Genomic DNA, 24,217 nt, shown 5'->3' on the forward strand with positions numbered 1-24,217 from the left:
TGACCCTGTGCATCGATGCACATTCAAGGTGTGCATCGGTGCATCAACATGATGAATCGATGCACATTCAAAGGGATGCATCGATGCACTGTTAAGTGTATCGATGCATGAAGCACAGAAATGTCAAAAATCCGTTTTAAATACTTAAAATGCTAAATTAATTACCTCTAGTGGTATTGGCAACTCATATATTGAAAATTAATCATGTTCAATCAGTCAAATTAATCTTTGAACATAAAATTAATTTTCACCAAATAACATAAACTCCCCCTAACTAATAACAAGAATGCAATCAAAAATATTATTTTAAGCATTTTTCATTTATTCTTAAAAGTGCTAAAAATTATTTTTAAACACTAAGTGAAGATAGGTCAGTTAAACCTAATTCTCTCCCAAGTGTCCAAAATCTTTCCTTATCTAAGGGTTTTGTAAAAATATCTGCTAATTGGTGCAAAGTATCAACAAATTCTAGAACTACATCTTCCTTAGTGACATGGTCTCTAATGAAGTGATGTCTAATTTCAATGTGCTTAGTTCTAGAGTGTTGGATGGGATTTTTAGTGAGACAAATAGCACTAGTATTGTCACACTTAATAGGAATAGTACCTACTTCAATTCCATAATCAAAAAGTTATTGTTTCATCCATAAAACTTGTGCACAACAACTACCGGCTAAAATATATTCCGCTTCAGTGGTAGATAATGCAACACAATTTTGTTTCTTTGAAAACCAAGAAATCAACATATTTCCAAGGAATTGGCAAGTACCGGAGGTGCTTTTCCTATCTAATTTGCATCCTCCATAATCCGCATTAGAAAAGGCATGCAAGCTAAAGTTAGAGTCTCTAGGATACCAAAGTCCTAAACTAGGAGTGTCCTTAATGTATCTAAAGATTCTCTTAACAGCTAGTAAATATGATTCCTTAGGGCATGATTGAAATCTAGCACATAAGCAAACACTAAACATAATGTCTGGTCTACTTACAGTTAGATAAAGTAAAGATCCAATCATTAACCTATATAATTTAACATCTACACATTTACCTCCTTCATCTAAGTCAAGCTTTGTTGAAGAGCTCATTGGAGTGTCATGAGGCTTGCCATTTTCCAGTCTAAATTTCTTGAGCATATCTTTGACGTACTTAGCTTGATTGATGAAGATGCCATCTTTTCTTTGCTTGATTTGGAGTCCCAAGAAAAATGAGAGCTCCCCCATCATGCTCATTTCGAATTCGCTTTGCATTAGCTTAGAAAATTCTTGGCAAAGAACATCATTAGTAGAACCAAATATTATATCATCAATATAAATTTGAATTACTGATAATCTTTACCTTATTGCTTTAAAAACAATGTAGTGTCAACCTTCCCTTTTGAAAACCCTTTTTCAATTAAAAAGTTTGACAATCTTTCATACCAAGCTCTAGGAGCTTGTTTTAAACCGTAAAGTGCTTTTGTCAATTTAAGGACATGATCCGGAAATTTTGAATCTTCAAAACCTGGAGGTTGTTCCACATACACTTCTTCTTTTATAAAACCATTTAAAATGCACTTTTAACATCCATTTGATATAATTTAAATTCATGAAAACATGCAAATGCTAATAACATTCTAATTGCTTCCATCCTAGCTACGGAAGCGTATGTTTCATCATAGTCTATGCCCTCTTCTTGAGTATACCCTTGAGCAACAAGTCTAGCCTTGTTTCTCACTATATTACCACTCTCATCAAGCTTATTCCTAAATACCCATCTAGTACCTACAGTAGATTTATTATTAGGCCTTTCAACTAATGTCCATACTTTACTTCTCTCAAATTTATTTAACTCTTCTTGCATATCCATAATCCAATGTTCATCTTTTAATGCTTCTTTGATGTTCTTAGGCTCTATGCATGAAAAATGCAACATAATTACAAATATTTCTAAGAAAGGATCTAGTTGTTACCCCTTTGGATGGATCACCTATAATCTCACCATCCTTGACATAGTTGTACTCTCTTGGATAAGATACTTTCCTTTATTCAATGGTTGGATTCTCGAGAGGATCATGAGTTTCCTCATATTTCGTTTCTTCCTTTGATGATGATTCTCCAACGTCACATCTAACGTCATTTGCTTGTACAATACCTACATCATCATTAACATAAGAATCCTTCCTCGAAAGGAGATTATCATCGAAAACAACATGTATGAACTCTTCTACAACTAAAGTTCTTTTATTAAATACTCGATAAGCTTTAGAATTTAAGGAATAACCCAGAAAATTTCCTTCATCACTTTTAGCATCAAATTTACCAAGGTTTTCTTTACCGTTGTTTAAAACAAAACAATTACATCCAAAAGGATGAAAATAGCTAATGTTAGGCTTTTTATTTTTGAAAATTTCATATGGAGTTTTCTTTAAAATTGGCCTAATCATTACTCGATTTACAACATAACAAGCGGTATTTGTGGCTTCCGCCCAAAAATATTTTAGCAAATTATTTTCACAAAGCATGGTTCTAGCCATTTCTTCTAAAGTTCAATTTTTCCTCTCAACAACTCCATTTTGTTGAGGGGTTCTAGGTGCTGAAAAATTATGGCTAATACCATTAGAATTACAAAACTCATTAAATCCAAGATTTTCAAATTCAGTGCCATGATCACTTCTAACACTAGTGATAGAGTAACCTTTTTCGCTTTGGATTACTTTTGAAAATGTGATGAAATTTTCTAATGCTTCATATTTAGTATTTAAGAATAAAACCCAAGTATATCTAGAATAGTCATCTACCAAGATAAATGCATATTGTTTTCCACCCAAGCTAGTAGTCCTAGTTGGCCCAAAAAGATCTATATGGATCAATTGTAATACTCTACTAGTTGATACGTCATTAATGGATTTAAAAGAAATTCACTTTTGTTTTCCTTTAGCACAAGCATCACAGATTTTATCATTATCAAATTTAAGCTTAGGCAACCCTCTTACTAAGTCTCCTTGAATTAGATGTTGCAAAACACTCATACTAGCATGTCCTAGTCTCCTATGCCATAACCAACTATCACGTTCATCCTTAGCAACTAGACACAAATTAGTCATATCAATAGAATCTAAATGCACCATGTATATGTTTCCTATTCTATGACCAACAAGCATAATCCGATTAGATGCAATGTCAAAGACTTTACAACCATTAATTTCAAACATGACATTGAATCCCTATCGTATAATTGACTAATACTCAAAAGATTATGATTTAATCCATTCACATATAACACATTTTTAATTTCTATGGAAGAGGTATTACCTATAGTACCAATACCTTCAATGTGACCTTTTGAATTATCACCAAAAGTCACTTCTCCATTTTTGGCGTTAAGCTCTATGAACCGGCTTTTGTCTCCGGTCATGTGTCCGAGCATCCACTATCAAGGTACCATGAATTTGGATTTGTTTCTCGTGCCTTGTAGCAATGCTCCTTTTCCTACAAACATAGATTAATTTCTAATTTTTGGTACCCAAATTCTTTTGGGTCCATATTCATTAGTTTCTAAAATCCTTATCCCCTTTGGTATCCATTTATTAAGGACATTCTTATCTTTAGTAGTAATGAATTCTTCAGGAACCATATACTCCTAACAATTTTACCATTCAAGGTTCGTTGAGGACTTCTATGATTGTAGCTTCTAAAACTTTTCTTAACAAAGTTGGATTTTGAATTCTCACCTTTTTCAAAACTTTTTGTTCCAACCTTATTAAAAGAAGTTTTAAGATCATCAATCTTCTTTTGATGATCATCATGAACTTTTGAAAGTAAGTTATGCAAATCAGTATTTTTCTTTTCAAAATCATTAATTTGATTTGCAATTCTTGATCTTACTTTCAAGCTCATTGTTGGTCTTGGATATAAGACTATTTTTGTTTTCAATTTTGAAATATATTTTTGTATTTTGAAAATAGAGTCTTATAATCCGAAGCCAACCCATTATAATCCTCTAATAACTCATCATAAGATAATTCATCCAAATCGAATGAGTTAGAGGTTACCTTAGAATCTTCCCCGATAGCCATCAAGCACAAGTTTGCAACTTCTTGTTCCTCTTCATCGGAACCTTCTTCATCGCTCCATATAGCTACATGAGCCTTGTACTTCTTTTTGGATTGACCCTTTTTCTTCAATTATGGGTAATCATATTTGACATGCCCCGACTTTTTACATTCATAGCAAATGATCGGGTCTTTCTCCTTCGATTCAGTTTTGAAGCCTTCATGACGTTTGAATTTTCTTCCTCGGTTGGGCATCATCAATTTTCTGAATCGTTTGGCAAATAATGTCATTTCCTCGTCATCATCATCGTCATTCGAATCACTCTCATCTTTTGTGGATTTGAGAGAAACTCCAATGTTTTCTTCTTCTCTTCTCCTTTGGTGTCTCGTCAATCTTATCGAGGTCTACTTTATCTTCAAGCATCATTTCATGAGTGAGAAGGGAACCGATTAGTTCTTCAAGAGTTAAGGACGTTAGGTCCTTAAACTCAATGATCGTCGTCTTCTTTGATTGCCACGATTTTGGAAGAGAGTCGACTAACTTCCTCACAAGCTTTTCATTTGAAATGATCTCTCCATATGATTTAAGACCATTGAAAATCATTGAAAATCTATCTGTCATAGCTTTGATATCTTCATTTGGTTTATCCTGAAATTTCATAGTTATGCTTTAGAATACTAATTTTAGATTTCTTTACCTCATCGGTACATTCATGAGTGACTTGAAGTTTGTCCCATATTTCTTTGGCGGTTGTACACAATGAAACTCTTCGTATTCATCTGGTCCAAGAGCACAAAATATGATATGGATGGCTTTGGAGTTGAGCTGGAACATTTTTGTCTCTCCTTCACTCCACAATCTTGGATGAGTGAGAGGCTTGATATATCCTTCTTCTACTGTATTTCATGCTCCCATGTCACTTGCTTGAATGAAGTACATCATCCTATTTTTCCAATAGGCATAGTTAGCCCCATTGAAGAAAGGAGGCTTGTTGACGGGCATCGAATCGAGACCGGAGTCGAAGTTTGAAGTAGAGGCCATTGATGACTTTGATTATCAATGTAACTCTTCCCGAATCGACTCAAGAGGCGATTAAACCTTCAAATGAGTTAGGCTCTGATACCAATTGTTGAGTTAATCGATCGATGGAATCGGCCAAGAGGGGGTGAATTGGCAATAAAAATTTTGGTGGAAGCTTTTGCAGAAAATTAAAAGTAATTGCACAGCGATTTAGAGTGTTTCGACTTTATCAACCAAAGTCTACGTCCACTACCTTAGCTATCCACTAAGGATTTTCCAACAAATTCACTAATTTGTTCTTTCTTTGAGGTCAAATAGATAACCTTACAACTCCCTCAAGAATATACCCCAATTCTTGAGAACACTCTTTTCTCAAAGAGAAGATTACAAGAAGATTACAAATTTGCAAACTCACAAGAAAAACCTCACAAGGAAAATATGTTTGCACAATTCTAGAACAAAGAAAGAGCACTCAATAATAAATACAATTGATCACAATAAGTGTTCTTGAAAGCAAAATGAATATTGAATGAAAAATAGGCTTGAAATGCTCAAACTTGAGGTTTGATTCTTTCTCTTTGATTCTCTCTTGATTCTTGTTGTTGATCAATGGCTTCTAAGCTTGTTTAAATACACCTTGAATCACTTCTAAACGTTGGGGATGATTAGTGGAGTCAATAGAGATGTTTAAGTGTGAAAACAATTAATTAAAGCAGTTGGGAGCGTCAGTGCATCGATGCATACCCATGGTGCATCGGTGCATCAGTGTAAAATTCAAATATTTTGACCGTTGGACCCTTAGTGCATCGGTGCACTAAGAGTGCATCGATGCATCAAGTGCATTCGATGTTTCAAAATAGCCAGAGTGCATCGATGCATCAAATGCATTCGATGTTTTCATAAAATCCTCAGTGTATCGGTGCATGGTAAGTGCATCGATGAAATGCATTCGATGTTCAATTTAATTCATGGTGCATCGATGCATGGATTGGTGCATCGGTGCATCACTCTGAAAATTTGATTTTAGGCTTGATTTTGGTTCAAAATACTTTGTGAAATTTGTTTAAAAAATATTAAGTATAAAACACAATTTTACGCATTTAGTAAGGTTTGAAATTGATCTTAAAGGACTTGGAGTAATAATTTGATATTCGATTAATTGAATCGAATATACTTAGAAAATCATTTGTAAAATCTTAAAATTCATTTAAACTAATTTGTTATAACGAAACACAAAAATGTTTTCAACAGAAAGCATTGCTTAGTCGAAGTAGTGCGATACGATACGAAGTTCGAAAGAAATGTGAACTTGAAATAAATCGAGTTTATTTTTCTAATTAATTCATTTTCTTATTTCAAGTCAAATAATGCAGTGCATGTTTCTCTAAATAGCAATTTATTTTATTTTATGCAAATGTTAATGTTCAATTTATATTTGATTCGCTTTTTTTTCAAATCGAGGAGTGAATTCTTTTAGGCAAGAAATAGAAGATATAACCTTCTCGTCGGAGGATGAACAAATCTCGATATTTCTTTTCAAATCAAAGGATTTTCCCTAATAAATAATTCGAAGCAAATTAATTAAACTTTCATAAATGGATCACATTCGAACTTTATATTGAGTCATAATTTTCACTACTGCGACAATATATAAGCGATTAAGTACTAATTTTGGGCGTTGTGGGTGTGTTTATCCTTCCTCACGTGTAATCGACTCCCGAACCCGTTAATTCGAATTTTTCGTAAACGCATACATATTTTTGTCTTTTAAATTATTTTTCTGAATTGTTTAAAAGATATTTTTAGGTATTCGACCTACATAATTTAAAGGTCGATGACGACTCCTATTCAATTTAATTCAAATTCATACAAAATCGCCAATTTTTCAAATAAAATCATAATTGATTTTTTAAATGGTTATGATATTGGGGATTTTTTTGTTAATTTGTTCATGATTTAGTTTACTAATTGTTTTTTTGGGTAAATTATGTGTTTAGGACTTAAAATATTATTTGGTATGTTTTATTACCTAAACTTACAATTTTTTCCAATTTATACATAACATTTAATTTTTGTTTCATTTTAGTACCCCGTTAAAAACTTAACGTGAAGTTTCAATTTTTTTTAAAAGTTTAGGTACTACAACGGACTAAAACTAGTAGTTTAGGTACTAAACGTGTAAAGTTTTTAACGATGTGTACTAAAATGAAACAAAAGCTAAACGTTAGGTATGATTTTGGAAAAATTAAAAGTTTAGGTACTAAAACAGAACAAAGCTGATAGTTTAGGTACTAAACGCGTAGTTTACACTTATTTTTAATTATTTTCCATTTGTTTAATATTTATTTTTGATTTTTCTTTTCATTAATTTAAAATGAAAATATAAAAAAATATTAATATTTATAGAAATTAATTTAATAAATTATTATATATCGAGTGAATATATAATCTTTGTTCTTACATTTAATCTTCAAATAATATTAAATGTTAGTTTTTTAATACTTTTTTCCTAATATTAATATTAAAATATTTCATAACAATGATATAGAAGTGTCATAATTAGATAATGTCATGTCATCATTGAATAAAGATGAAAAAAATAATATTCAGCATTTATGTTAATTTTTTAACAGTATCAAATTGAAACCTAAACTAAACATTAAGTATGATTTTGAAATAAAATAAAATTTGGATACTAAAATAGAACAAAGATAATAATTAAAATACTAAACGTATAGTTTACCCTAACTTTTATTATCATACGCATCAACTGGAAATTGGGAAGATGCAAATCCTTTTTGATCTCTCAAAGGCTAATTTAATAGTCTCATTATTCATCTCTTAAATCACCCGAAAGATGCCTTATTCTCTCGCATGAATTAACTCATTATAAGCTATTCATAGTTGTGGTTTTTTAACATTTCTTACTTAGGGAGAGGAGAAGAAGAATTTTGTTTGTATGCATGCTCTAAAGATTACTGACACTCATAGTTATGGTTTTAGAATTGAACATATGTCAATATTCTGATTAGTTGGTTAAAGGTACATGCACATAGATATTTTTTATTTGAGTTAAAATTTAATTAGATCTTGATAATTTAATGGGTGTGGTTAAAAAATAGTTGAGTCTTTAATTTTTAATGGATTTGATCTTAAAGTATGTATTTAGTATATAATATATGAAGTGTTTAATATTTTGGTTAATTCTGTTAATTAATCGATTTCAAATTAAATTATTCATTAATCAAATATTGAAAAAATAAATTATTCTCTGACCGAACTAATTTCGGTGGCCGACTGTTTAATCGAACTAATTTGGTTTGGTCAATTAATTCGATTAACTCTAAGAAGTGAACACCCTGAATACTACAAGAGGGAGACTCAAATACGAGATTCTTAGACTTTTCTTTTTCTGGTGCTGATAAGCCAACTCTTCTTAGGGAAGTGTCGAGGGAGGAGATTAAGTCATCTATGAGCAGGGGTCGGATAAGGCTCCGAGGCCTGACGGGTTTTCCTCCCATTTCTTCAAATCTGCTTGGGAGATAGTGGGGGATAATCTTGTTAGTGTTGTTTCGTGGTTTTTAGTTCCTCTGAGATGTATCCAGCTTTCAATGCTACAATCTTGGTGCTTGTTCCGAAGGATGCAAATCTTAACCATATGAGGGATTTTCAGCTGATGTCTTATTGTTCGATTGTTTATAATCGTATCACTGAGACCATTGTTAGAAGGCTTCTATCGTTCTTGTCGGATATTGTCTCGAGTAGTCAAAGTGCCTTTGTTCCTAGGAGGTACATAGTGGACAACACGCTCATGGCTCAAGAGCTTGTTAGGGGCTATGGTAGGGGTACTCTTTCTCCTAGGTGTGCTCTGAAGATCGATTTACAGAAGGCGTTTGACTCTATTGATTGAAAGTTTATCTTTGTTGTTTTGACTACGTTGGGTCTACCTTTGTTGTTTGTCAGTTGGATTAGAGAATGCATTACCACGCCTCGGTTCTATGTATCTTTAAATGGGGGGCTGATGCTGTATTTCAAGGGCGCGAAAGGGGTGCGATCCACTCTCCCCCTACATTTTTGTCCTCTCTATGAATGTGCTGTCAAGATTATTGGACAAGGCTGCGGAGTGGGTGATGTTTAGTTATCATCCGAAATGTCGTAGAGTTCAGCTAACTAACTTGTGCTTTGCTAATGATTTGGTAGTGTTTACTAAGGGCACTTATGAGTTTATCTTGGGAGCGTAGAGGATTATGGAAGTCTTCTATCACTTCTCTAGCTTGTAAATGAATTCGTTCAAATCTGAAATTTATTCTTCTGGTGTTAACATGTAGCCCTGCAGGCGGTTTTTGAGTTCAAAGGCATCAAGAGAGATACCCTCTCTGTGTGATATCTTAGGATTCCTCTAATCTCTAGGAGACTCGCTGTGAAAGATTGTGCTCCTCTACTCGAGAAGATCTCGGTCAAGCTCCAGAGTTGGAAATCTAAGCAGCTTTCATACAAGGGGAGACTTCACCTTATTCAATGTCTTATATAGCATCCAGAACTTCTGGTCCAACCAGCTCTACTTGCCTACTATTGTTATTAGAAGAATCAATCAATTGTATTCTCGTTTTTTTTTTTTTTGGAAAAGCGAGGATAAGCGTACTAAGGGAGCTAGGATCAGTTGGCGGACCATTTGTAGCCCAAAATCGGGGGTGGGGGTGGGGGCTTGGTCTTAAGGATCTTTGTAACTGAAACTAGGCGTGTTCTATCTTGTTGAACAAGGTGGTGTTGTTGAAGGAGGGTTCTATTTGGATATCTTGAATCCATTCTTATGTGATTAAGAGATGCTCCTTTTGGCAGGGCCTCAGGGGTGTAGCTGGACATGGTGGAGTTTACTGCGTGTTAGGAGCAGTGCAGCTTCTATTCAGGGGCTTCTTGATAGTTCTTTGTTGCTCAAATTTGGAGGGGAGATTAGGCCTAAGAAGGATAAAGTCCTTTGGGATAGACTGATGTGGCATTCTGGCCACATTCCCAGGAACTCAGTCATGGCATGGATGATGGTTCTAGATAGGCTCCCAATCAAATGTAGACTTATTGAGTTTGGATTAAATGTGGATACCTCATGAGTTGTTTGCAAGAATGACTTAGAGACTCGTGATCCTATATATTCTCTCAGTGTGATCTCTCTAGGTGAATTTGGCAAGATGTATTGCATTTGTGCCAACTGAATAGAGGTGCTATAAGCTATGGCTCGGAGCTTGGGTGGGCCTATCGCAGGTTGAGGAGGTCCTTGTTCTCCTTGGTGTTGAAGCTGACCTGAAATTATTTTATCTCCACAATTTGGTGAGAAAGAAATCAAATGGTGTTTCTACATTTCAATTGCTCGATTTCGGATTTGGTTACCCGTATTACGTATGTTATTAGGCTAAGGCTTAAAGGTAGGCTTTTAAATAGAGAGGATTCCTTTAACACAGTTATTTGTTAGACCTGGAACCTTGAAGATTAGGTATTGCTATCTTCTCTTCAGGTTTTATGCTGTACATATGGTTTTGGTTGGTATAGTTGCAAAACAATTTACTATTCATCGGGAAAAAAATCTTGATGGTATAATAGATGACGTAATATTCTACATCAATTATATATGATATTTATAAAATATTTTTTAATATTGAAATTTATAAATATAAAATAAATAAATACAATTGAAACAATTGACTTATTTTCTGTAAAATATAGTGTATGTTTACTACGTTTGAGTTTTAAATATATAAAATCCGAACCTTTCATAATTTGTTCTTTTAAAGATTGCAAACAATTTTTTTAATACTAAACTAAAATTATAGTTTAAAATTATTTAATTTATTTATATTTTTACATTTAAATTATCTTTACATAAAATAAAAATAAACACAAGTGCATGGCATGTGTCAAAAAGTTAATTATTAACAAAGAAAATAAAAGCAAAACAATTATTTAGTCCCACTTGTGAAGTTAAACGTAACCGATAATAAACCCGACCTCAGTGATAAAATGAAAATGATGTTCTGCCTAGAGATTTTGGGTTCGAGATGTGTGCATTATCAACCGATTAAAAAAATTCTAAACAGACACTGAATTGTAATCAGCTAGTATTCGAACAACTCATTTAAACCAAAAGTGAAATTACTAAAAAGGGTGGAAACAAAAAACACAATTCATCATTCGAGTACAAGTACAAGAATACAGTAACACATATATTGGGTTCAGGATGTGTGTGCATTATCAATATATACTACCTTGTAATCAGCTAGTATTCAAACAACTCGTATAAATCAAAAGTGATATTAGTACAAAGGGTGGAAACGTAAAACACAATTCATCATTCAAGTACAAACACAAGAATACAGTAACACATATATATTGGGGATAGGGAGAGGGATGACTTGAAATAAAAAAAACCAAGCTTACATGTCTCACTTAGCTTTCTTGTTGCCACTAAACAGAGAAGTAGTTGTCAATGGTTCCATTTGATATGACTGTAAGTTGGGTGTGGTACTAACCTATATTATGGGGATATTTAAGGGATGAAGGTGAAAACTGTAGTGCAAGTAACTCCTCTCTGCTATATTTCAATCTTTGATCTAATATTTGAGAAGAAAAAAAGGAAAATTAGATTATAAAAGAGAGACGATATTTGATACTAGAAGAATAAAATTGTGAACGTCTACTTACCTACGAGAAACTCAGGCATGGGCAATTTTACCTGTTTTTTGTTCCATCGAGAAATCTTTGAAAATTGTTGTGATGAGGATGGGCTACTGGAAAATATTTGCTGCTCTGCTGAAATGTTCTCGATAACTTCGTGCCGTATCTCAACTTGAGGATGTTTCTTTAAGAATAGTGAGATAGCATCTTCAGTTAAAAGCCAACAACCCATCAGGTCCAGTAATCTCAATGTTCTTGGTGGGCAAAATGCATCCAGGCCACTAGTTGTTAACACAGCATCACGGACCTGAAGTGTGGTCAGCTTTGGGAGAGACGATAAGTGATGCAACGTGGCGTCCGTAAGGGAAGCACATCTGAGAGATAAATGACTCAGTTCTTTGCAACTTGATAAAGGGTGCAAATCCGGATCCCTAACTTGTGTATGCTCCAAGTTCAAGCTCTCCAAATAATTAAGATTTTGAAGTGCCGTTAGTGTGCTATCCTTATGTGACTCGATGCCTGGCTGGAGAATAAAACCTGCAAATTGCAAAAGAAATGTTAAAAACTAAACAAGCATGCCAAGGATTAATAATTCAGTTCAAGTCCACAACTGAAGAACAAGGCAACAGAAAAACATATTTTCCAAAGACGTGAAAAATCAAGACTACCACAATATTCATGATCAATCCAAGATTCCAAGTAACTAACTAACTTAAGGTTTGTAGTGAAGAAACCAAACCTTCAATGTTTGTGTTGCTTAGTTCAACAACCTTAAGTGATGGCATCAAGCCAATATAAGACAAGGCAACATCATCAACTGATGTCTGAGATAAAGATAAAATTTCAAGTTTGGGAACATGTCCAGCTAAAATCCCAATCCCTACAGAGCTGACCTTTGTTCTGCTTAGATTTAGATTTTTCAGACCGGCTCCAATACATACAATCATTTCAACAGAATCATCCCCAAAGGTGCTAGAGCTGAGATCCAAATGTTCTAGCATTTTCATATCAGCTAAAAAACCAAACCGGTTAAGGGAAGATTTGGATACATCTAAATAGGATAAGGAACTCATTTTGATATGTAAGAAGGCCTCAGCCTCACTCGTGAAAGTTGATCCGGAAAAAACAAGCTTCAAGAAAGGAGATTCATCACCACCGTCTTCAAGGATAGAATCAATGGAACAATTACTCATGTTCAGACATTCAAGAGATGACAGATTTGGAAAGCTCGTAACATTGGTCCAAGCAAGATTGAGGAAGCTCAGCTTGGGGAAGCTTTGAAGGACCAAAGCCCCTTTGTTAGATATTTTACTCCCCCATAGATCAAGGTATTGTAGCTTTGTCAATGCCTAAAACAAAACAGCCACCACAAATCTTTTTAACCTGAATAATTTTACCTGAAAATGAAAACTAACTAATAGATCTTAGAATCAATCATTCAAAATGATACAGCCAAACTTAGACTAAAAGAACAATCTATGGTAATTGAAATATAACTAAGCTCATCCAGCTCTTACAAATGATTTTAACTGCAAGGAAACTTCACTAACACAAATATCAACTGAAACATCCAAGTTCTCATCTAAATAAAGTACTTACAAAAAGAGAAGGTTACTAACAAAGTTTGCAGAGTCCAGCAAAACTCAAGAGGCATGGATCATCAGTAATTTTGGATATAGTTGTGAATTATTTCATTCTTCAGCCAATGATAATAAATACAGTAAATATAATGGGGTGAGTACCTGGAGAGAATTCAATGCAGTATCAGTGACAGGCAAACCACCCAAGTCTAATACAGACAAATCCTTAAGAGACGAGAGCAGTCCAACTCCATTCTCAGTGACACCGGTCTCAGAAATCCATAACTTATCCAAAGTTGAAATGGATATAATATGCCTAACGCCAGCATCACTAACCTTCATGCACCGTGAAAGGTCCAGCTCTTTCAGACTAGTCATCCCTAAGACCAAGAAAGAAAGAACACAACAAATTTATAAAAGTAATTCAGGTTACCAACACGACAAAATTGAGTTTTGGTATCCATTTCTTTATGGGGTTATTATTTTAATGCATCTAAAATAGCCTAATTTTCGTATAGATAACTGAAAATAAACTCCCTTATATTTTTTATTACATTTGAGAAAAATAAATGAAAACATACCAACTAAGGACCAAATAGCAGAATTATTAATTCTATGACAATCAGCGAGATTAAGAGTTCGTAGATAACCAAAAGCGCCTAAATACGCCATCCATTCCGCATCAACAGAATTCTCGCCACTAAGATCTATCTCCTCCGCACTGTGTTTGAACACTCTGCATACAAAAATGAACAATCTACTTTAATAGGGATCAGATTGCAAAAATTCAAAATTAAACTGAAAGCTAAATAAAAAAACGTAAATTCTTATTCACAGTTTTTTTTTGGCAGACAATTCAGATCTAAGTTTTTAGAAATTGTAACAATTGAACAAATAGAAAACAAAAAAAAAATCAAACTATTTAGAAATTATATAAAAAATTGAAGTGATAATAAACGAATGTTAGTTTACTCGAGCAAGGAAGGGAAGAGGAGGCGACGACGGAGGAGGTTTCGAAGGAGAGCTTGAGAAAGGTGAGATGGCAGCCGCTCAAGAGTTCTTCTTTGTCTCCGCCATTTCTCCACGCTCTCTTTGCTTCGACAAGCTGCTTCTATGCACCGCCGAATCAACACGCTCTCTTGCTCCATTTCCTTTAGGTTTATTACTTTTCTGTTCTCTATTGAGTTTCGATCGATCTTGCTCTTCGCTTTTTCTCTCTTTGATCTTTCAGGCTTCAGATCTTCGAAAATTGAATCTGACCAAAGATAAAATTCAAAGTCGGCAACTATTATTTTATTTGATTGCAATTCAACTGAAATGTCAGATGTGGAATGTTTATTTATTTTGTTTTCATTTTCTAATGAAATTTTATTGAAGGCTCAGAAAAAAATTCGGAAAAAATGACGTTTTTTAAGTATAATAACGTAAGGGTAAACTACAAATACGGTCACCAAGCATTTTGGATTCTTGCATTATGGTCAAACACTTTTAAAACTTTAAATACAGTCACCAATCTTTTAGTTTGTTTCTAGCAGGCTCCCTGACGTTACCCCCGTTAGTTTTATCTGACCTTGCACTTTACTGTTATTTTTTAACTTAATAAAACAATTCCTTTAACAGATTTCATCTTAATAAAAATGTTCTCACCTAAAATTGACTGGAAACCCTAGAAATCAAATTGGGACTAAAATCCAAAATCATTACAACTTAATCTATTTTTTTATTTCGAATCTTATTGGGACAAAATCACATTCAATATGATAAAAAGTAATTCCAGAATATGAAAAGTCGCTCAATTTCAGATTTCAAAATATTTAAACAAACTTCATACAATTGGATAATACATGAATCAAACTAGAAATAACAATTTATCGTTCGCCACACTTGAACAAACCTTCGATCGAGTCATTATCTCTCTCATTTTTATCCAGAAGCAGTCAAAAATTTAGAGGGGAAAAATCTAAATCAGAAAACCCAAATTAAACTAATTTATTTAAGTCATTTGAGCAATGAAAGAGTTTTAAACCATTTTAACTTTTCTCAAATTTTATACGGCATCGTTTTAGATTTTTTTTTAATTTTTATTAAGCTTAAAAATAACTGTAATGTGACACGTCTTATAAAACTAACGGGAGGTAACGTTAGAGACCTTACTGAAAACGAACTAAAACTTCAGAGATTATATTGTAAATTTTAAAAGTTAGGTGACCAAAATACAAGCGCCTTGAACGTTTAGTGACCATTTATGTAATTTACTCTAAATATTAATATGAGTACTAATGTAGCAATCATGTTTTAATTATAAAGGATTAGTGCCTATGAGATCAAAGCATCTTGCTTCTAAGCTAGTTATCATTTATTTATTTAAGCAATGTTCTACAACCTCAGATCCATTAAGGATTAATGCATTTTCTCTGGTGAAGAATTCAACAAACAATGTGTTTGTTCAGAAGGTATGATCTTTTTCTTTCCTTTGTTTTCTGATATTGTGAATTGATTTGGCTTACTATGTGAATCCATGTTGATGTTTAACCTTTAGGACATTTTTCATGCTTCTAAAAAAATCCAGCTTGTGCTTATTCATGCCATCACTTGTAGCTTCTAGCTTCATCACTTTCTGTGTTACCTCAACGACTTCAATATGATCAAGAGGAACCTAACTCGTTATGGCAGTGGCTTCAACGCTGGACATTTTCACAGGCGATATTCGCTGCCATCTTCAACCAATAGCAATCTAGGTTCACTCTCACCTGGTGCTCAAAGGCCAGCTCACCTAGCTGGTAAGGAGGTAAGCATTACTTAAGATAGATGTTTTATGCCTCTGCATTTGTGTTGCCATATTGGTACTATCTTGTATGAGACTTAGTTTACCTCGTTCTTTCTGCAAGACACTGGGTTTGCATGCTCATGTTGGTTGTTCAAATTTCATATAGGTTTTGATTGCTTGGCATTTTCAGATAAGGTGGTCAGAGCGGAGTGGGGGAGGTAATTCTCACACAAGGAAGCGTTTCAGATTCTCTTGCAGTTCATGGAATTGATGCAAGTTTCATCACACGTCAATCGAACCAGGAAAGTTAACAATCTAATCATTTGTTTAGTGGGTACATTCTTAAGTTCATTGGCATTTTGAGGTGCGAAAATTGGCAAATAGTTGCACATGTTTAAGTTGTTTAGTTTGGGTTTGTGTTTGTATAATTATGATCATCTCATGCACTAAGCTTTGATCTGCTTTAGTATCTAAAATTTCAATTATTTTCAAAATTTAATGTTAATTTTTTAACGGAATACTAAAATGAAACAAAAACTAAACATAAGTATGATTTTAAAAAATTAAAAATTTTATATATTAAAATAGATAGATTAATAGTTTAGATATTAAATGTATCTTTTCGAAATTCAACACATCAATGGCTTTTGTTGAGCAGCCAGACAAGCCTGACGAAAGGGAACGAGTAGAAGCAGGTGGAGGAAGGATCATAAACATTAATAGGAATCGTGTCCTTGGAGTACTTGCCACTCCAAGATCATCAATCGGTTTGTAAAAATCTATGCATGTGCACGTGTTCCTTCTAAAATTTAAATTTTTTTAAAAAAAAGTTATATTATTAACATGTATGTTTATATTTAAAAATATTTTTAGGTCCGTCATCGCTTCGATCATTTGTTTGTTTATGATAAAATGGTGTTGAACTGATTCAGGACATCAATATTTGAAGCCACATCTGATCTCCAAACCAGAGGTCTCTGTGACTGAGAGAACAAAATCCGACACCTTTGTAATATTAGCCAGCGATGGTCTGTGGGATGTTGTCTCCAACGAACGTGCATGCGAAGTTGTCAAAAGATATTTCGATCAGACGACGACGATATCGACAACGACGACAGGTTAAGTGGAAATCGAGCTGCAGAGGCGGCAGCCATGGTAGCTGAGTTAGAAATGTCTCGAGGGAGCACCGACAACATTAGTGTAACTGTAGTTGAGTTGAAAACTTGAAAGTCTCTTTTATTTTCTCATATGTTTTTGCTTCCTTTTTCACTTTGTTTTCAAGTTGTAATCCCAAACTGACATGTAAAGTTTGTTCTGCGACAGGCTACAGCATGGGATATTTGGTTAAATTACATGTTTAGTATCTCAACTATTATTTTTGTTCTATTTTGTCCATCCAACTATTTTTTTCTAAATCTTACTTAGTATTATATTTTGATTTTATTTTAGTCATCCACAATCAGAGATTTTGATTTTACTTTGATAACCCACAATTAAAGACGACACTAAGATTAAACTACAAGAGGACAAATTGCTTAAGTTTAAAATGAATAATGTCTTTAAAATTGAATAAATCATAAATTTGAAAGAGTTATGATTGAAATTCATTAATTTCAAATTGAAGGGTCTTAAAAAATAATCAAACCAAAAAAAAATAGAAGTCAAAAGTTAATTTTAAAACTAAAAGGATATTAAAATATAATTAAATCAATAAATTTCGAAAGGGATACAAACTTAAACTTAATAGTAATGATTTCAAAGATATTAGTAACAAACTTAATAGTAATGATTTCAAAGATATTAGTAACCTAAAATTAATTACACCGTCAAAACTAGGGGGCAATTGCCCCTCCACCTCCAAGGTAGCTTAGTTTCTGTTAATGGTTAAAATAATATAGCATTACCTTACACTGATATATCAGCATTACTGTCAATTTTCTAATAACAGATAACTAAAATAAAATCAAAACTACCAAAGTTAAATGTTAGAGTTGATTTAAAAAAAATTTGTGTAATCAAAACAGAACAAAAGTAATTATTGAGGGTATCAAACATGGAGTATAATCTAAAATTGACAGAATCATCCTTTATTTAAGGTGGACACGTATTCATCTTGAATTTTGGATTTTGTTCAATTAGTTATCTAGTTTATTTGATTGTGTTCATCTTAAAATTTTATTTATGTTCATCCCATCAAAAGTTATATTATTAAAAAATATTTATGAATCTGTCACTCGAACTTAATCATTAGAAGAGAGACAACATTGTTGTACAACAAACTATATTTATACTGGAAGTACAAACAGCTGCAGAGATGCAACATGAGGACACCAAAAGGAAACAAAAAAGAAAAGGAAATGGCTGCTGTGAAGTACATATGAAAAACAAGACCCTTTGCAATCCATATGACAAGTCAATTTGGCATTAACTTACTCTTTGAATGCCTCTCAATCATGTCTATTAGATATATAATAACAAATGAAGCAGAGGGAGAAAGAGGATGAGCAACTCCTTTAATTTCTCTTCACTCCTTTCTCCTCCCATCTTCCACTATTATTTTTACCTAATATGAACTACAACCCCTAATCAAACAAGGACACTGCATTTTGTATGGCTGCACAAATCCAGAAACTATTTGGAACCTTCAATATGTATCACCAATCTTCTTCTCTTAAGCCGAATCGTAGCTCGAAACCGAGACATCAGCAGGAGAAGCAGCATGGATGTACACAAACTCGATGCTCTTTCCTGCAGGTAAAGGGTTGAGATGTGTTGGGAGACCATAAGAATTCCCAGATTTAGTGAGACCCCATATAGGACCATAGAGCTTTGATATGGACAGCTTGAGATCCTTTCGTGTCTTGGAGGACTTGTTGGTCACCACTGTGGAATATCTGTAGTAAGTTCTTCCTTTTGCATTCCAGGACTTTGTCACCTTCTGCTGTATGGAAATTGGACTATAAGATGCTGCAAAAACAGAATCCTGAGTCAGAATGGGGGAGATGGTGTTATCATTAACCGAAACAACGTTCTCGGAATGTACCAGGAGTCGGTTTGGCTTTTGGCTCGGTCTTCGGTTTGGCAGCAACTGGTTTAGGAGCTGGGATAGCCACTGCATTGGAAGGAAAAGCCATGATCATGATCATTGATTCAGAAAGCAAGAACCATGGAACTTAATGGGGATATATATACGCTGTATATACCAGGAAGCAGCTGGTTGTAACCGGCATGACCACCCCCAAGTCTAGCCAGTATGCCAAGAAGAGGAGCATTGTTGTAGGTAGCAGGCTCTGTTTGTTCATAATTGTCTCTTTCATCAGCGAAGTTGTCGTACGCATCAGGCCCTCCAACCACAGCACCGGTGAGGACGTTGGGATCGCTTGCTTTCCTTGAATACCAAGTGGCATAACCTTGTCGGCACGCGACAAATTGAGGGTGGAACTTGATTGAAACGATTGAAGAGCCTCGGTGATGAACTTGTCGTGGGAAATTGTTACCATAATCAACCATGTAACTTGTAGCTCTTGGATTGTCCCCTAGAAGGTAATCCACCTGAGATTTTAACATAGAAAAATTACATTAGGAAAACTTTGTTTTAAGGCTGAAGTTGCTTATCATTTATATCTCTCTTTAGAGTTACCTGAGATTTAGCAAAAGAAAGAAGCTGAGATGGTGCAACATTGCCAGCATCACACCTCAAGGTTCCTCTAGAGGATGTGAGATAGTCAGAGTACACGGTGGCTAAAAACGAGGCGCTCGTTACGAACTGCATGTTGTTCCATCGCTGTCGGAAAATCAAACCACCGGGAGTCTTCTGAACATTACGGCTACCCTTTCCAATCAATGCACACATGAAGTGCTCTGCCTTCTGATGGTACCTCTCAAACACTGGAGCATGGAGACCAGCTTTGCCTTGCATCAAGAACTGCAGGTTCACCAACAACCATTAATTACCGAGAAAAACCAAGGAATTACTCGTTGAAAAGACGAACAATTATCGTTCGATATACCTTGGAGACGAGGGTCTGAACCCCAGCGTACTTGACGTCCCAACCGAACTCGGTCATGGCCCAGCCGGTTCCACCCATAGAGTCACCATTCTTTCCAAGATAGTTCAAGTAGTAGTCATTGTTACTAGCTTGGTACAACCATGCTGCAGCCCACAACAACTCATCCTATACAAAATTCCCAGTTATCACAACTAACATCCCATTTTCGACCATCAAATGAATTTTGCAGTAACATTGGTAAAATATTTTGTTTAAGAAATTTTGAAGAAGAAGAAGAAAACTTACATTGTAGCCACTGACGGATCGGTAGTACTTTTGGGCAACTGTGATGCTGCTGTCGTATTTGCCTCTGTATTTATCAGCAAATTCGAATAGCTGAAAAATAGAAACTTATATTACAAACGAATCAAATGACCTACTTTCGTTAAGAGATTGTTATTATCTTTAGAGATTGTGAATTCGAGCATTACATATACTTACATTGTGAATTGATTGAGAGATTTAAACAGATATTATATTATATTCACCCATATTAATTAAAAAAAAATTATATGGCAAACTTTGCGATAAAATAAACGGTTAAGATCTACTGGTACAATAGATCTGTACGGTCAACAGAAAATTAATCACACATGACAAAAGTGCCTCCAAGATCCAATTTATGCGCTATATAAAATTCAATTTGACACCAAAAGTTTTGAAGAAAACACACCTAAACGACAACGTTTCTTTTACAGACAAGACAAAAAGTTAACTGGTTTTTTGGGAAACAAATGCTTAACAGTTACAAGCATTGTTTTCAGAAACGGAGCGGTTAGCGAATCGGATCGATTAGCGAACCGGTCATACTACTGATTCACTGATTCAACCGGTCGAATCGGTTCGATCGGTCAGAAGAACCGGACGACGTCATAATTATTTAAAAAATTAAATAAAAATACCAAAAATATTTAATAAAAAATAATTTTGTATATCACAAATCATATTCAAAGCAAGTCATAACATATATAAGTTAAAAACCATAAAATCAAGTGAAACAAAATGATTCAAATTAACTACAACATAATATTTAAGTTAAACATATTAAATAATAAATATAATTATATAATTATAATTAAAAAATAAATTTGGGACTAAAAAAATCATAACAAAATGATATTGTTTGGTTTAAATTTTTTTTTTAAAACAATCTCACATGGCTAAGAAACATAGAAGAACATCCCAAAAGTCTAAAGAGTAAAAATATGAGAACAAAACAATCCCACATTGCTAAGAAACATAGAAGAGCATCCCAACTAACTTCTATAAATAATAGAGGTAATTTGGCATTCAAAATCATTGAGCTTTTTGGTGAGCATAGAGTGAACTATTCTTTCACTTCTATCAAGCTCGAATTTTAGGCTTCAATCGAGCTTCTAAATTTTTTTTTGAGTTCAAGCCTTTTCGAGTTCAAGTTTCAATATTATATTTCGAGTTCGAGTTGAACTTGATAATTTTTAGTTCGTGAGTTTGAGTCGAGTTGAGCTCAACAATACTCGAGTTTGACTTGGCTCATTTAACAAACAACGTCGTTTGGTTTAATTTTTTTTTTTAAAAAAAACAAAATTTCCGGTTTTTTCCGATTTTTTTCGATTTTTTCTGGTTTTCAGCCGGTCTGGTTCGAACAATTCAGCAGTTTCGGTCGGTTCACTAGTAGTGGTTCAACCAGTGTAGTTTGAACCGGACTAGATAACGGTTCCCGGTTGAACATGCCGGTCCGATCCGATTTTCAAAACACTGGTTACAAGGAAAAAAATTATAAAACCAATTAAAAACTTTATAATTATTACATTAAACAAAACAAACCTAATTAAAAGTTATTAATAATAATATTTTTTAATAAATAATTTAAGACAATTATAATGTAGTTAGGGGTAAGTGTTTGATCGAGTTCAGTTGAGTCGAGTAAAAAAAATTGAGTTGATGAATCTTATTTTATAATTCAAACTTACTTGAAATTTTTTAGTCAAGTTGAATTGAGTTAAGTTGTTTGAGTTTTTGTTTAAATTTAATTATAAATTTTTATAATATTATGATACTATTTTATTTCAATTTAAAAATTTTCTATAACAATATACAATATATATATATTTCTTCATATTTTTCCATTAGTGTTATAAATATATAATTATAGAGTCGAATGACTCGACTCAAACTTTAAAATCAATCTACTAATTACTAAAATTTTTGAGTTATTCGGGTTACTATTCAAGTTCTATTATGTAACTTAATTCAAATTTAAAATGTTTTCGAGTCAAGTTTATAAAATTACAACTTAAAGTTAATTCGAGTTGAGTAGAATCTAGTCAAAAAATATCAGTTTTTCAAGTCAAATCAAGTCGAAAAGATCAATTTTTCTAGTCTAGTCGAATTTATCAAATTAAAATTTTAAGTCGAATTTATGAAATTAAAATTCGAAGTCAAATTCGAGTTGAATCGAGTAGAGTCGAAAAGATCAATTTCAATTTAACTAAATGTATTATATGTTCTGAATTTTTTTAACCATGACTAATAAACATCTTATAGATTTAATTATTCGAATTTAAAATCTCTAAAGATAATAATAATCTATTATATCACTAAAATCACTTAATAAGTTAATAAATATTATTTGATTACTTTAAAAATCCAGAATTAAAATAAATCCACCAAAATAGGCTCAAGAAGTGTAACCATAAGCTAGAGGGAGTAGGAATATACCTGATAAGCGTGTCGAAGGAGCTCGGTGGAATACGCTGGGTTGAAGCGGCGGAAGACGATTGAGGCGGCAGCCATGGCTGCGGCGGTCTCACCGGCGAGATCCGACCCGGGGTTGCTTGGGTCAATCTTGTAAGCATGGCGGTCAGTGGTCATGTCCTCTGGTCTTTGCCAACAGTAGTGGTCACTGTTTCCATCTCCCACCTAAAACGAAGATCACCGGAAAGTTCCAAAAACAAACAGATTCGAAATGGATCTTCACTTAACAAGATTACCTCTCCGTAAAGGACGTAAGGTTCAGGGTGAGCCTTGATGAGATAATCAGTGCCCCACTTGACGGCTCCCATGGCATGGCCGAGCTCTCCATTCGCCGCCATTTGCTTACCGTACTCTATTATGCTCCATGACATCATTGTGATGGTGAATGCCATTGGCAGCCCAAACTTCACATTGTCCCCTGCATCGTAGTACCCTCCTACCAGATCCACCTGTTCAATTTCACTACAAAAATTACAATCATAATTCTCAATTCAAAATCAATGGGAGTGTTAAGTGTTAAGATTAGCTTACCCCACTGGCCTTGCCGTCATTCAAGCCGGAATTAGCTCTCCATGAGACTCTCTGGTCACGAGGAATATACCCAGATCTTTGAGCTTCAAAGAAGAGAATGCTCTTACTTAGAGCTTGGTTATAGTCATGCCCACCAAATGCGAAAGGAAGACACAGTATTAAAAGCAGAGGAGCCATTGAAATGAGCTTCTTCTCCATGTATTCACAGTAAGACACTAAACCAAGTTGCAATATCAACGAAAACAGGGGGAAAACAAATCTGTTTTCTGCAGAATCTGTACACTGCAAAATGGGATTTCCTTCAACTTTCTAGAAATCAAAGAGATTCAAGCAATGTTGGTATGGATTAAAATTCCTGATAAAACCCACCAATAAGAGAAGGAAGAAAATGAGAGTGGGAAATGTAAGAGGAGCTCAAGCCTCTTTATATTGCAGGAGGGAGGAAGCAACCCATAGGGTAGAAATAGGCAGGGATCAATAAATGCAAAATATTTTAATTTTTCATATTAAAATACAAATTTTGCCATTTTGGAGGAGAGGAAAACGGCTGATAAAAGAAAAAAAAACAGAATTATTTGGGTGCCTTATAATATACGATTTTGATCAATTTTTTTTTTGATTTACCAAAATGACCAATAAAATCGCAATGCGATCTCTAAATCGCAACGCGATCTCCAGTATCGCAAATCAGTTTCCAGATTCGCAACGCGATTTTGACTATCGCATTGCGATTTACATATTATAAGGAATTTGGAAAATCGCAATGCGATAGTCAAAATCGCGTTGCGAATCTGGAAACTGATTTGCGATACTGGAGATCGCGTTGCGATTTAGAGATCGTATT

General features: G+C 34.1%; 2 protein-coding genes and 1 long non-coding RNA gene across 6 annotated transcripts; 1 reads left to right on the plus strand and 2 right to left on the minus strand.

Moving 5' to 3' along the window:
- Window positions 1–2,197: 2,197 nt before the first annotated feature.
- LOC120166877 (endoglucanase 6-like) lies at window positions 2,198–23,618 on the minus strand. 4 transcript variants are annotated; one of them, XR_005519979.1, is made up of 10 exons: window positions 23,374–23,571; window positions 23,079–23,291; window positions 22,807–23,007; window positions 20,353–20,442; window positions 20,068–20,232; window positions 19,698–19,982; window positions 19,261–19,609; window positions 19,097–19,169; window positions 18,632–19,029; window positions 2,198–2,212 (listed from the first exon to the last, which is right to left on the minus strand). XR_005519979.1 is itself a non-coding variant. In XM_039176056.1 (9 exons), exons 1-9 carry the CDS (start codon window positions 23,569–23,571, stop codon window positions 18,729–18,731), a joined length of 1,875 nt encoding a protein of 624 aa, XP_039031987.1. In that variant the 5' UTR covers window positions 23,572–23,618; the 3' UTR covers window positions 18,405–18,728. The 4 variants fall into 4 exon arrangements, 3 of the variants coding, with proteins under 3 accessions (XP_039031987.1, XP_039031988.1, XP_039031989.1); XM_039176056.1 differs by lacking the exon at window positions 2,198–2,212 and having other exon boundaries at window positions 18,405–19,029; window positions 23,374–23,618; XM_039176057.1 differs by lacking the exon at window positions 2,198–2,212 and having other exon boundaries at window positions 18,405–19,024; window positions 19,101–19,169.
- LOC120166878 (toll-like receptor 3) lies at window positions 11,374–14,581 on the minus strand. Its single transcript, XM_039176059.1, has 6 exons — window positions 14,263–14,581; window positions 13,872–14,026; window positions 13,453–13,670; window positions 12,450–13,059; window positions 11,738–12,247; window positions 11,374–11,646 (listed from the first exon to the last, which is right to left on the minus strand). Exons 1-6 carry the CDS (start codon window positions 14,436–14,438, stop codon window positions 11,561–11,563), a joined length of 1,755 nt encoding a protein of 584 aa, XP_039031990.1. The 5' UTR covers window positions 14,439–14,581; the 3' UTR covers window positions 11,374–11,560.
- On the plus strand, window positions 11,452–23,558 carry LOC120166879. The gene is made up of 3 exons (XR_005519980.1): window positions 11,452–11,525; window positions 20,026–20,034; window positions 23,547–23,558. It is a non-coding gene; the product is annotated as an uncharacterized LOC120166879 (long non-coding RNA).
- Window positions 23,619–24,217: the final 599 nt, after the last annotated feature.

The sequence above is a fragment of the Hibiscus syriacus genome, unplaced genomic scaffold, assembly GCF_006381635.1.
Source record: "Hibiscus syriacus cultivar Baekdansim isolate YM2019G1 unplaced genomic scaffold, ASM638163v2 tig00111648_pilon, whole genome shotgun sequence".
NCBI classification, from domain to species: domain Eukaryota; kingdom Viridiplantae; phylum Streptophyta; class Magnoliopsida; order Malvales; family Malvaceae; genus Hibiscus; species Hibiscus syriacus.

Coding starts and splice junctions, on each gene's coding strand:
- LOC120166878 (XM_039176059.1), bottom strand. CDS start 14,438: ATGGAGCAAGAGAGCGTGTTGATTCGGCGGTGCATAGAAGCAGCTTGT. Junction 14,027..14,262: donor CTCTTCCCTTCCTTGCTCGA/GTAAACTAACAT, acceptor TTTTGTATGCAG/AGTGTTCAAACACAGTGCGG. Junction 13,671..13,871: donor TGCTATTTGGTCCTTAGTTG/GTATGTTTTCAT, acceptor TCTTGGTCTTAG/GGATGACTAGTCTGAAAGAG.
- LOC120166877 (XM_039176056.1), bottom strand. CDS start 23,571: ATGGAGAAGAAGCTCATTTCAATGGCTCCTCTGCTTTTAATACTGTGT. Junction 20,443..22,806: donor TCCTTCGACACGCTTATCAG/GTATATTCCTAC, acceptor TCTATTTTTCAG/CTATTCGAATTTGCTGATAA. Junction 20,233..20,352: donor GATCCGTCAGTGGCTACAAT/GTAAGTTTTCTT, acceptor AATTTTGTATAG/GATGAGTTGTTGTGGGCTGC.